Source organism: Clavelina lepadiformis, chromosome 2 (assembly GCF_947623445.1).
Source record: "Clavelina lepadiformis chromosome 2, kaClaLepa1.1, whole genome shotgun sequence".
Lineage (NCBI taxonomy): Eukaryota > Metazoa > Chordata > Ascidiacea > Aplousobranchia > Clavelinidae > Clavelina > Clavelina lepadiformis.
Window position 1 is genome coordinate 16,226,481 of NC_135241.1, and position 12,607 is coordinate 16,239,087.

General features: G+C 34.9%; 2 protein-coding genes across 3 annotated transcripts; one reads left to right on the forward strand and one right to left on the reverse strand.

Annotated features, from left to right (window-relative positions):
- The first annotated feature begins 535 nt into the window (after positions 1 to 535).
- Positions 536 to 10,641, forward strand: LOC143445826 (Fanconi anemia group D2 protein-like). Of its 2 annotated transcripts, XM_076945158.1 has the most exons (17): positions 536 to 996; positions 1,286 to 1,546; positions 2,115 to 2,393; positions 2,550 to 2,720; positions 3,324 to 3,539; positions 4,780 to 5,046; positions 5,254 to 5,378; positions 5,461 to 6,560; positions 6,665 to 6,897; positions 7,733 to 7,893; positions 8,017 to 8,303; positions 8,606 to 8,821; positions 9,061 to 9,173; positions 9,252 to 9,341; positions 9,526 to 9,654; positions 9,715 to 9,862; positions 9,963 to 10,641. In XM_076945158.1, exons 1-17 carry the CDS (start codon positions 595 to 597, stop codon positions 10,082 to 10,084), a joined length of 4,320 nt encoding a protein of 1,439 aa, XP_076801273.1. In that variant the 5' UTR covers positions 536 to 594; the 3' UTR covers positions 10,085 to 10,641. The 2 variants fall into 2 exon arrangements, with proteins under 2 accessions (XP_076801273.1, XP_076801274.1); XM_076945159.1 differs by lacking the exons at positions 9,715 to 9,862; positions 9,963 to 10,641 and having other exon boundaries at positions 9,484 to 9,623.
- LOC143445830 (uncharacterized) lies at positions 10,316 to 12,200 on the reverse strand. The gene is made up of 5 exons (XM_076945164.1): positions 11,789 to 12,200; positions 11,441 to 11,591; positions 11,189 to 11,310; positions 11,033 to 11,118; positions 10,316 to 10,919 (listed from the first exon to the last, which is right to left on the reverse strand). The coding sequence occupies exons 1-5, from the start codon at positions 11,989 to 11,991 to the stop codon at positions 10,426 to 10,428; spliced, it is 1,056 nt and encodes a 351-aa protein (XP_076801279.1). The 5' UTR covers positions 11,992 to 12,200; the 3' UTR covers positions 10,316 to 10,425.
- Positions 12,201 to 12,607: the final 407 nt, after the last annotated feature.

Consider the following 12,607-nt stretch of genomic DNA (forward strand, 5'->3'; position numbering starts at 1 on the left):
GCTAGTGAATATAGTTATAACAGCAGTTCAGTGTACTCCTGCTCAACTCCGCAGGCGAGGTTTTTAAAAAATATTTTGCGGATAGCCTAGGCTAGCGGCTACCATAGTAAGCTTTCAAGTGCGTATTTTTAACAATGTGACTTTTGTCCATAATGATAAATACGAAGATGTAGCTCCAGTGACACATGACTTTCTAATATTAGTGTATTGACTTTTGATTATAAGATAAGGTACCGGTAGTTTGGGATTACCACTACAGCTATGGCCTGTATGATACATTTAACCGAATCCAGACGTGTGGAAGTTTTTATTGAAGAAAGTCATACGTAAAGACCCAAATAACTTGCGTTGTGTACCATGGGCACTGCCACCTCAAGTCTTAGTATATTGCATGCGTATGCTATTCTTTTTGTTATGCCTCTCAACAAAAATTGAGTGAATAGCCAATTTTCACTGATTTTGTCTCACTATTTTCTTAATACTAAAATTTCTTTATAAAAATTTAACAAATATTTATTTTCGTACTCTTAGAACGCTTTTTCATAAATTTATTTACTATTTTTTTAAAAAGAGATAAAACTATAAATCAGCCATATGTCTGCACAACATAAGCGTAGTGCATTAGGTGTGAACAATGATGACAATGTGGGAACGCCTTCTGAGAAAAGGAAAAAGAAAGTTGGCAGAAAATCAAGTTCAAATAACTTCAAATTTCCTGAAAACATTTTTACACGATTTATATCAAAAGCTGGCATGACCTTAAACATCTGTGGAAATAAACTTTCCTGCGACCCTGTTACTTTTTGCAAGAAGTTGGACGAACTGATTGAATCACATGCTGATGATGTCTCTGAAACTGTGGAAGCACTTGATTCTGGCTTGGAAGAAACGATAGAAAATGAGAAGGTTTTTATTTGTTTGTTAATGCCTACAGAGCTTACTGCAGCTCCAGAAGATGTGGATATTATGTCTTCACAAATGGCAAGCAATGTTCAAGTGAGATCTAAGAGGATATCTATGTACTGTATCAATGTATTTGCTTATTTGTTGGTCAGATGTGATGCTGCTAAATATATTTTAAGACAAAGAGAATTACAGTTTGATAAAAAATGATGACACAAAAACCTTCATAAACTGCAGCTTACAATCAAATAAATAGCCTATAGTAGCTTTTATAGGTGCAGATGTTTTGACAATGTTAGTGTTACATTTCGTATTAAAACTCGTTTTATGTTTAGTTTAATTTGCATTTAAAAACATTTTATTATAGTTATACATTTGGCAGGATGGTGTTGTGAAGATATTATTACAAAGTGACAATCTGCAAGGGGTTGTTATCAATGCTCTTCTAAAAAAGCTACCCTTGTATGCGGAGACTGAAAATGTCAAAGTAGATGCTTCCTTTGGCATGACTGGAAATAGTGGTGCTGATATTGTTAACGTTCCAAGATTAATATTGAACCAGTTGCGGTGGCTTGATCTTTTTAAAGATTCAGTGTCTGTTGCCCATCAATTAATCGAACTCGCATCAATCATGAAACCTGGAGTAAGTGTTGTAATAAATTGCTCATGGTATATAACAGACGTGGGCAAACTGCGGCTCGCGAGCCGCATGCGGCTCTCCGGCATGTTTTTTGTGGCTCTTCTAGTCGAATCGTAAAATTTCAAAACAATTGTAAAGGCTACCAAGAGAACCGTTTATGAACGTTTCTCTCTTTTTCTTTTCCTTATTTAGGCCAGCATTGATGACAAGTTGTTAATTATCCAAATTTAATGATATTTTTCGATTGAGGAATGCAGATATGGAACAATTAAACGACATAAACTATTTATGACGTCATAATTTCTTATGACTTGGCTCGTCAGTAAAAATTTAACAACCAAAGTGGCTCTCGGGTTCAAAAAGGTTGCCCACCCCTGGTATATAATTACTTATTTCACAAGTTTGCGTAGAAAACTTCTAGTTTTAGACATTGTATATATAATTTTGTTTTCAATGTTATTTAGTGTTTTAAGTGGTGTAGTTACATGTACATGCGTGGTCAGACAAATTATTTATATCTCAGAACTGGTATAAAACGCATGACTGTTAATTGATAAATCTATAACTTTAGGTTGCCTGCGACATCATATGTTTTATTCCCGACTTGCTGGCAGATGATGGCGACCACGCTGTTGTTGCAATTGGGTTGTGTGATCTATTAAATAATGGACCTGAAAATATTACCTCAGCTATCTTTGAAGCCTTGTCGAATTTGGTGCTTGATGATAATGTAACCAAAGATGTTTATGATCTCGCAGCTTCCTTTTTGTCAACAGCATCTCATGAAGATATGCCAGTGATCATAAAATATTTACTAAAATCTTGCAACTCAATTGATTCTGCAAAAGGGGTAACAAATAGGTTTTTATTTGTACTATTAAACATATATACAGCATTCATGCGTTTTTACATACACTGAACATTGTAGGTTCAATAACTGCATGCTGGTAATCATCCTTTTTTATTCGAAACTCATGGATCTATACAACTAAAATTTTTATTTCAGATAATTACTATGCTTCATCCTCACTTGGACTTTTCTGTGCTAATGCTGTCTGCTGATAAAGAGAAAGAGAAGTCGATAAAATCAAGTATATCTCTCATTGCAGACACTATATTTTCAGCGTTGCAGTTTCAAGATTATTTAGCAACTGCTTGGCTTAATGTGTTGGAGAAGGTAAAGGTTTTTTGTTACATAGAATTGATTTCTGAGATAAGCAAGTACATTTACTTGCAAGAGAGCATCCAGGTGTTTTCAATTTATTTTTTATGGCTTTCAGTGGCAAAATATCTGAAAATGAATGACTTTTTATTGTTTTCTGGAGTATATTTTAAAAGTTGCAGCTTACAAATTCAGCAAGAAACCATTCTGATCAACTTAGGTAGAATACTTGGAATTTCTTTAAAGAAGATCCTTTGAATTCTGTTTCGTTTATGCAGTAATGATTTATGCTGCCCTGGTTTCTGATGAAACAATCAATCGGAAGAAACAGGATTTTTTTTTAAGAATCAGAATCGAAAATTTTCTTTTTAAGATTTTCAATTCTTTTTCTTAATAAAAAAAATTTGTTGATCCAATTGAGCAACTCACTTTGCTAATGACTCTTTTTTCAAATCCAAAATGCTCGAATTTATTCTGTTAATAACCTTCCCCTGTCTTATATTTTTAAATAGCAAGAACTGTATAGAATTGCATTATTTTATTGATATGTACACCCAGATTGGTATATATTTTGGAAATAACACATCACTAACGGTAATGCTGATGATTGTTTTACAGACTAGGTCTGCAGAAGTGCATATTGGGGATGTGATAACATTGTTGCTACTTTGCGATCTTCATAATTCAAAGCATCGCAAGATGGCAGTTAATATCATGCAGACTAAACTGAAAAAGGGCACTTTCCCCAAGCCAAAGGTTCAACAAACAATAGAATTATGTCCTGATGTTATTTCATCCCATTTTAAATCTGTGAGCAAGCAAGCACAAAGCATGGTAGGTTTTATAAATGTAAATGTGCATACTTTTTTAACAATTTTGTCAGGGTGGCAGCATAATTTTATTTACCAGTATTGTAAATAATGAAGTTTATAAGGTTAGGCATATAAATATACAATGTAGCAGCAATAAACCATTTTAAATGAAAAGGGTAACATAACCTACAAAGCTATTTTTATTTATGGAGTTTCTTGACACAGTGGACTCTACAGCCCCGATGTACAGATGATTACACATATATGCTATGACCCAACATACACATGTATTGCACCATGAAGATTATTCAGTTATCAACAATTAACTGATGTTAATAATAACATGTTCCCCTGCAAGAACACCATTTTTAGCACAATTTGTGGTCCAAGTAGACTCTGTCAACTGTAAGCGTTTTTGATGATGATGCATTAACTGACAAAGCATTCGAAATCCACACCAAGATATCAGCTTGTCAGAGCAATAATCATCTTTTATACAAAGAATTACAATCTCTGCAATCTACAGCTGTTTCGCTGACATACTATTTGTTTAGTAACTAGTATAATTTTTCAAAATTAACTTAATTGAGAACATGGCTGGTGGCCACAACTGTCGTTGTCTCAGCCAGGCATCAAAACTGCTCTGTAATTTGGCTTGTTGAACGCAAGCATATTTTTAACTTTCTTTTCGATGAACATTTGATAAATTAAGTTTGTTCGCTTTTTTGCACTTAATAGAAATGACGTTTCATCTTGTCAGATGGAGTTACATTATGGCTGTAGTCATAAAAGACATCACAAAAGTACAAACCTCTTATTTTATCCCAGGTTTTGATGAGCATTTGTTGTTAACAATCCTTATTTTACTTAGGCTGCAGCTTTTTGCTTTTATGGTTCTTACTTTAATATATGATGATGTGTTCATACAAAGCTGTTGCTTATGTAATTAACATTTTGCGGTTTGCGCATACCAAAAATTTTTTGGAAACTTTGAGAAGTATCAACTGCCTCGAAGAATAAGTTAAAAGCATGATTCGTTGTCAATGGCCAGTTAAGTTAGATAATTGTGTTTGTGTGTAATCATTGTTCCATTTTGGCCTGGCAGCAGTTTAGTTTGTATGCCATTGCCTTGCAACCAAACTGTATTAAACGCTTTTATTATTACTATCCTTAATAAAGGGCATATCGTTAACTGCATCAGTTTGAATTTTCTTGTTTATTCTGAAAAGTTGTTATACATACCGGTATATTTTTACTTTTAGGTATGGCATGCTAATCCTTCTCTCAGAACAGCCGGAGCCTTTTTATATCGCTTATTTCTGCTAAACTTGGATAGCTATTGTCAACAAGAAACAATTGGCCTGCTTGTAACCCATATTGGGTCAATGTCAACTGCACCTTCATCTGAAACTGACACTGCACTTGATGTGCTGTGCAGCATAGCACAGTCAAAACAAATTGTCCTGTCAGCTTATATTAATTTTTTGCGTGATGCCTTGGATCGCATGGATTTAATGACATTATCACAAGTGAGAACAGATTTAATCGCTAATTGTGTTAATAAAGTTCTAATAAAAGAGTCTATTATAATGTCTATTGCAGTTTTTCGCTTCAGATGTTGTATTTTAACTTCAGTTTGTTGTTTCTTGGTTTTAGATTATAATCTGATGTAACAGAATAAAAAGACTGAATTTTCACTCTCTATGATGTATTACCTGTACACATCACCAATTTAGGTCCGTAAATCATATCGAATTCTAAGCCTGATGGCATTCTCCAATGCAAATGATACAACTTCACTGGGCTTGCGAGATGAAATTCACATGATGCTTCAGAAACAGCTCACCCATATTCTTGACAAGTAAAATGATAGTTTTAATTGGAATGAACTGTGCTATCTGTATTGATCTGTTTTAGTTACTAAATTTTTGTATTTGTTCCAGGTTTCGCCGTATTGGCATTATTGGTAGTGTGACCGCTTTAGTTGCCATGTCAAATGTTAAGCACAGTAGCATGTCACAACAGAAGAACCAATTACAGTCGTTAATGGAAACACTTAACTATGTTTTAAAGAATGACATTCATGGCTGGTCCATGTTTTTTGATGAAATTTATCTCTTGTTCAGTGATTCACAAACTTTTGGCCAAGCAAGTGAAAGCTTTCAAACATACATCAACAAAGATGCCCAAAATAAACTTCAGCAACGTTTTCTTACTGAGTACAATGGATCGTCTAGTTCTGCAAGTAGTTCCAGGTTGCTTGATGTGTCTTATCGTTTCGGTTTACTAACGCCAGAAGAACAAAAAGAAACTGGTGTTGCCATTCAACTCACATCTCTCTTGTTAAATTCTCAAAACAGATATATCCCTGGTTTGCTTTGTTCTTTAGTTCGGGCAATTTCTGCTGTACTTTCAACTTCCACTGGCTCATTGGCAGACATTGATGCTTTACTCAGCTGTCCAGTGTTGTTGCATGATGTGAAATATGAAGAAAAATTAATTTTTAAAGAGCTCTCATCTGAGTCTGCAACCTGTGTACTTGACTCTCTTATTGCTCTTTATAATTGGTTTCGAGAGCTAGTCTCTGTATTCTGTTTGGAGAAGGATCCTGATACTGAAATCGGTGTTTTAGTTCGCTGGAAGCAGATCTGTGATTTGCAAAACATGATTGAAATGTTACTGCCTGTTGCCCCCAATGGTTATTCAGCTGTCTGCACACGTTCTAGCCATGTGGATGGACAAACAGGTGTAAGTTCATTCCAAAAAAACCAGCCGCAAAATACTTCGAAATTTAACATTGATGAGAACTCACCAAACCTTAAATCACACAATGTTAGCATCAGTTCAACTGCATGTACAGCAAAACCAGTAAAAGTAAAGAAAGATAAGAAATCAACTCAGAGTTCTCAATTAAATGTTAATTTGCTGTCATCAGTATTTCGTCCAGTTTTACGTGAGCTCAGTTATGATGTTTTTATGCTTTTGGAACATCCACTTCAGTGCACAAGGCAACCACATGAAGAATTGGAAAGCAATGCTTCAAGTAAGGGGTAAAAGGTGGCACGTCTAAATAGCATGACGTTTAGTGTCTCATTTATACTATGAATGATTTACAATACCTTTTATAGTTGTATTCTTGTAACCTAGATGAAGAAAAGTTCCTTCGACCTCAACATCTTTTGTCATTGCTCATCGACCTTAATGACAAACTCAACCATCGTCTATCTAAAAAGCTCCCGTTTGGTTTTGGTCACCAAGCTAACACTGATGTTGGTTTTGAAAACTTTATCCGCATTCCAATTAAAGAAGTCATTTCTAAAGTGGTATCTTTAGTTCCTTATCTTTGCCGCCATTTGGAGGATATTCACTCATACTTTCAGGTATTTGAAACACAAATACTAAGGCATGTAACTTATAGAATTTCGGTATACAGTTACTGGTAAGCTCTTAACAATGTATGTGCCATATTCAACACAACCACTATGCGATTATCGATGCGTTCGCACAACCGATGCACTTCTGTAGACAGAGGTCTCAAAAAGCTCACAGATCCACCTTTTTTACATTAAAACTTTGTCCTCATCCTATGATTAAAATTTCACGTTGGGGCATGTTTTTTGCAGATTTTATTTTTGTTTGAAAGCATTCTGAGAAAAGAATGCCTCATAGTGATAGATATACCGAATTAAAATAACAGAAACTAGTTACCAAGTGAAAACTCCAAGTCAACCTTTGCTTAAATTAAAGAGTCAACTTCTTTTTAAGGATGAACTCGAACCACTTACAAATTTCGCAACAAGTTTTTCTTGTTGTTCATATCATGTTTTTGGTTGGTTACCTCGTTATTGCTTTATCAACCCTGGTACAACATCAAAAACATAATTTCTGTGCATAAGCAGAAGAATATATGCATATTTGATGAATAAATAGTTTAAAATCAATGACAGACTAAGCTAAGCAAGTTATCCTTTGTTGCGAAAAGTTAATTCATCATACCAAGACTCCTCAAAACATTGAAGTTTTGTTTTCAAATTTAAAAATTAATTCGTACCAAAAATAAGTGGGGAAATAGATGACAGTAATTTTTTTCACATGTTCGTAATTCTGGCTCTAAAGAATTAATTATTCAGAAGAACTTTGCTTTTTTTGCTTCTAATGAAATCTTGTGAATATTGGCACTCTAGCCTTTATTTGGTGTAATACTTTGCTTTACAGAAAGACTCAATCGAAAGGTCTAGTCAGGATAGCAATGACAGTGTACATTCAGACCACTCAGCAAACTTTGTAAAGCAACATGACCACCTTACACATTGTTATGCCTTTCTCCTGGACATTCTTTGCCATATATTTTCATGGCCTGAAATGGATGATGATTGGTTAGCTATTAAAAAGAAGTTAACTTGTTTCTTTAAAACCATTAATAACTATTTGTGAAGTACAATAACAACTGTTGAATATTAAAAATTTTGCAGTAAGAATAATTGTTTTCATATCTATAGCAACAAAGACGTGTATGGATTACTACTCAAGCATCTATCATCAAGACTTAGTGAAAACACTCAAAAAGCTGATGAAACTTTGATGCTTTCAACGTCATTTAGATATCTGGCAAATTTTTCCAAAACCATACCGTCTTGTCAATCTGCTCAAATGTTAATAAAACTACTTATTGCTTTGTATGACTTTGCTGATTGCAATAAATCGCAGCAAGGATGGATGTCTAAAAAGATCAGCATAACTTGTGGTGGCTTTTTGTCTTGTGAATGGAGTTTTTCAACAACGTCAAGTAAGTAAAGATGTCATGGAAGAATAAGTTGAATAATAAAGATGAATAAGTTCAGTGTATTCAATCACTGTTTAATGAGATACAAAGCTTCCACCTTGTAGTTACTACTTGCCCAAAATTTTAAGTTACGTTAATGAGCTTCCATTGTATTTCAATTCAGAAAAAAAACCTAGTCATATTTTTTTCGTTTGTTTTTCACATATTGTTATTAGAGAAAAGATTTTGCATGATCTTTACTGACATTACATCATGTAATATCTCACAATTGTTTTCTGTTTCTCAATTAACTTGAAATATTTTAGCTGGCTCACAGAAGCAGCCACTTTCATTGAGTGCAATTTTCCATGCTCATCTTAAGTACAGCGAAGATCCATTAGACTCATTGGAAAAATTTTTAAGAAATGGAATAAAGCAACTTTTAGATAAAGCAGATGATGAAGAAGAGAATACTTCGACTTCATCAACTCGCATTCAATATCCTTGTTTGACAAAATCAAATTTCAGTGTTTTTTACAAATGTACGCTTGTAAGGGATATTTATCACAAATTTGGATGGCAAAAAAATGCATCCTTCCATTTTGGGACAAATTTATTTCTTAAATATTTTAGGCAAATTAGTTTCCTTTAAGGGATAAAGAGTAGTGACTTATAATCAAAAAACTAGTATAACATGTGATGATTTTGATAGACCAAGTGTATATATTTTGGTTGATCTATACTCTATATGACAAACTTTTATTGCAACTACATCCTATAGGCATGATGGAAACATTAGCAGCTCAAGCCGCAGAAGTTTCTCCTCCATCTAAAACTTCAAATCAAAGAGAAGACAATATCGATCTACTTTTGAAATGGAGTGAAATAGTTAAGGTATCTTTGAAGAATGTAATGTTAGTTACTTGTTAGTCAAACGCTTTTTACAAATGTTTATATGCTTACGTTTCGCAGCTGTTGGATCTTTTAATTAAAGTTTTAAAGTCTTTTTCATCTCGATCAATGCTTAGTCCTGCGTTAAAATATGCCCGTGCTACTGTTGAGGTATGTTTATTATTGAACTTTTTTGAGTTACTAGTTCCAAATTGCATTAGTTTGTATACGTGTTTGCACGATTTTCTATGTTGTTTTAACTCATAATTAACATGAACATTGATCATATGATTCCTATTGATATCTATTCCAGTCAGGGTAATTTGCAAATAAACAGTTTTGTGGTCAACATTAGAGCTTCTTACGAAATGGCATACTGATGTGTGAGGTCACATTCCGAGAACATCAGGATGACGTCATTAGTCTACTGAAGAAAGTTCAGCTAAGCACACGACAATTACAACATCTTGCCTGCCATTCAAAAGTAGGAACCTATTATTGCCGTCACTGTGGAAATTTCAAAACTAATATGACTCTTTTATAGATTTCAAAAGATTCGTCTTTGACCAATCATGTTCCTGCATTAAAACGATGCTTGGAAACTTTTTTGTTCCGCGTTAAGGCAATGTTGGTTCTGCATAACTGCCATGAGGCATTTTGGTTGGGTAACCTCAAAAACAGAAATTTACAAGGTAACTGTTATGGTCTTGCTATTACATTAGTGTATTATCTGTAGATGACAGCGCAATGATTTGGAAAGAATAAAGTTAAACGGAAATTTATTTTCATCAGGTGAAGAATTACTCTCACAAGCGCCTCCGTCAGAGTCTGAAGACGAAGATGATGAAGCCAGCGAAGCTAGAGAGAGCCATGCTGAAGATGAATCTCATCAATCATATAGCGAGTGTTACTAATTGTAACATGTACTGTCAGTGCGAAGCTATTTTCAAATACTTTATTTGCCTGCCCCTTTCTTTGTTTTGAAGGTTGAGCAATTGTACAGTTCTGCTGAAGTTTCCCTTTCTATTCAAGGTTTATTTTTGTGATTAAACGTTGTTATCTATCCTTTTGCTATACTTTTCTGCATGTGTTCTGTTCCTAGCTATAAACAGGAATAATAGAGTCAGAGCCGATACAACTGAAACGAAATTCACTTTGCAACATTTTTACAAGCTTATACAAAAATCAATTTTCCGCACGTTTTTACAAGTGAAAGAGTCGGCATTGCACATTTGATTTCTCTGCTTCTCTTAGCTTATACAAGTGTTGTATTTACGCTTTTACTCCCCTTCTTGACTTCCTTTGCTATTACGTTGTTACGTTCACGTACTTTGTTAGGATTGGCAGCATTACTGATTTCACGGTGCTGACTTAGTTCGTCGTTTGAGTGACAAGAGATTGAAACTCTATTATCCGCTGTCTTGTGGTTTTGTTCTATTTTACATGGTTTCATTAAGTAAATTTCATCTTTGGCCACGGCGTGATGATTGGTCAGTATGCCAGGTGAAGTTCCGTCCTGTCTCACAAATTGTTTTACGTTTTGCGGCTTCTTTGAATCATTTGGCAATTCCTGAATTTTCTGGTTTGCCTTTAATTTGGCATAGGTCGATACGGTTTGTTGCGTCCTGTTCCATTTGCAGTAGGAGATGAGAAGAACAACGATGATATATAGACAAGCGGCTCCCATGACCGACATTGCTATGAGGGCAGCGATTGGCCGAAACTCCATGTACATGTATCCAGCAAAGCCTAAGCGATAAAGCGTTTCTAACGTCACAACAATACTTCTAAATACTAACTTTCACTGGTTACTTAGTTGTTACCAAATCTTTTGAATTCCCGCCGATATCTAAATAACTTACTTGTCATGAATATAGGTATGCTGATGAACACGGAAAAAGAAGCCACGAAACGTATGGTGGAGACCTCTTGCAGAAAACGCAATATTCTGAAGCAGAATGCCATACTTAACCTACTGTCTAGTGACAGAGATAAAGGATATAGACAAAATAACCTACACATATTCATCCTGCCTATGATCCGTGTAAACGAGATAAATCTGTATGCAAAATGTTGACAAGGCACAAAAATTGAGTGATGCGGATGTTGCGGCTAATGTGACTGTAATATAGACGAATTCCTGAAAAAGCAGAGCGTAATGCGGTCAGCCTTAAGTCTCCAAGGTTTTTCTATACAATTCTTATACAATTTGCTTTTGTTTCTAGTTTTTGAATGAGGTTATCGTAAAAAAGTAGTGATCATGACTTTACCTCATTCAGCTTCAAGTTTCGTTTGGGATCCAACCAAATGGACGACATTGCGTGCAAAAGTATAATGGAGAGCATTGCCATCAATGCTGACAGGCAAGACAGGGTTAGAACTCCCTTTATAGCACTCGATTCGCCGCCGCAAAACTGGTTTCTAAAACAAAAACATGCCATTTCTACTGTATGCGAAGCGAATGCACAGAATTATTAATACATATTGACTATAGGCTAATTAGGTCAGAAACTATCGGTATTGTAAATAATTATGTCTCAAGCAAGTTTAGCCACAGGTTTGTACATACAAGTGAAGCTATCAATCAGTATATATACAGATATCAATGAATGTCCTACTTGTAAAAAAACACTTCCCGGCTTCCAGGAGTATCCAAAGTTTTATAAGAGGGTGCACTTGTTGTTGGTAGCTGAGATAACTGACACTTTGATCGCCTGTGTTGACATAAACACTCGTTCTTGGGGCTTGATTGTTGTCCCTTGCATTCACCAACGGTAGAGTATATCACTTGATTTGCAGGACTTCCCATATCATCCGTCATGATTTGTTAACCGACTATCCCTTTTTTAGCAAGCTCGTTATTGTGATAAAACCTTCGTTTACCTTCAACATTTGTGGAAATTTTCAGATTTTGTTTTGTTTTTTAGATAAATCTTTTGCCTAAATCCTTATGTATCATTTACAGATTTCCGTTTTCTGCTCTGCTCTCCGTTGTTACAGTGCGGAACGACAGTATTTTATTAAAAGCGGTATAGCTGCGAATATAAAAAAGAGACAAACTCAATTTTGCTGTAGGGATTGCTACGTAGCATTATCAGTATCACTAAACAGTTTCAAAAAGGCTGTCCCGCACCGCACTGCTTGACGTGGTGCGTGTGCAATAAAATGCTATTCATAATGATCATATCTTATATTACATCGTTATTAAATCCTTTTTTCAGTAATCCGATTAACAACAAGAGCCTGCGTGTAATCCCAAAACAATTTCCTAAAACGGCGAATGTATCGGAAGGGTAACAAATTACATAATGCGCTCACGTTTAGTAAATCTGTGCAGAATGTGTCGGCCTGTCTTGTAAAGATCCTCAATTCTCACTTTCGCAATAAAACTATCCAATCCAGGAATGTGTAAATATGTTATCTATTGTCATACGTAT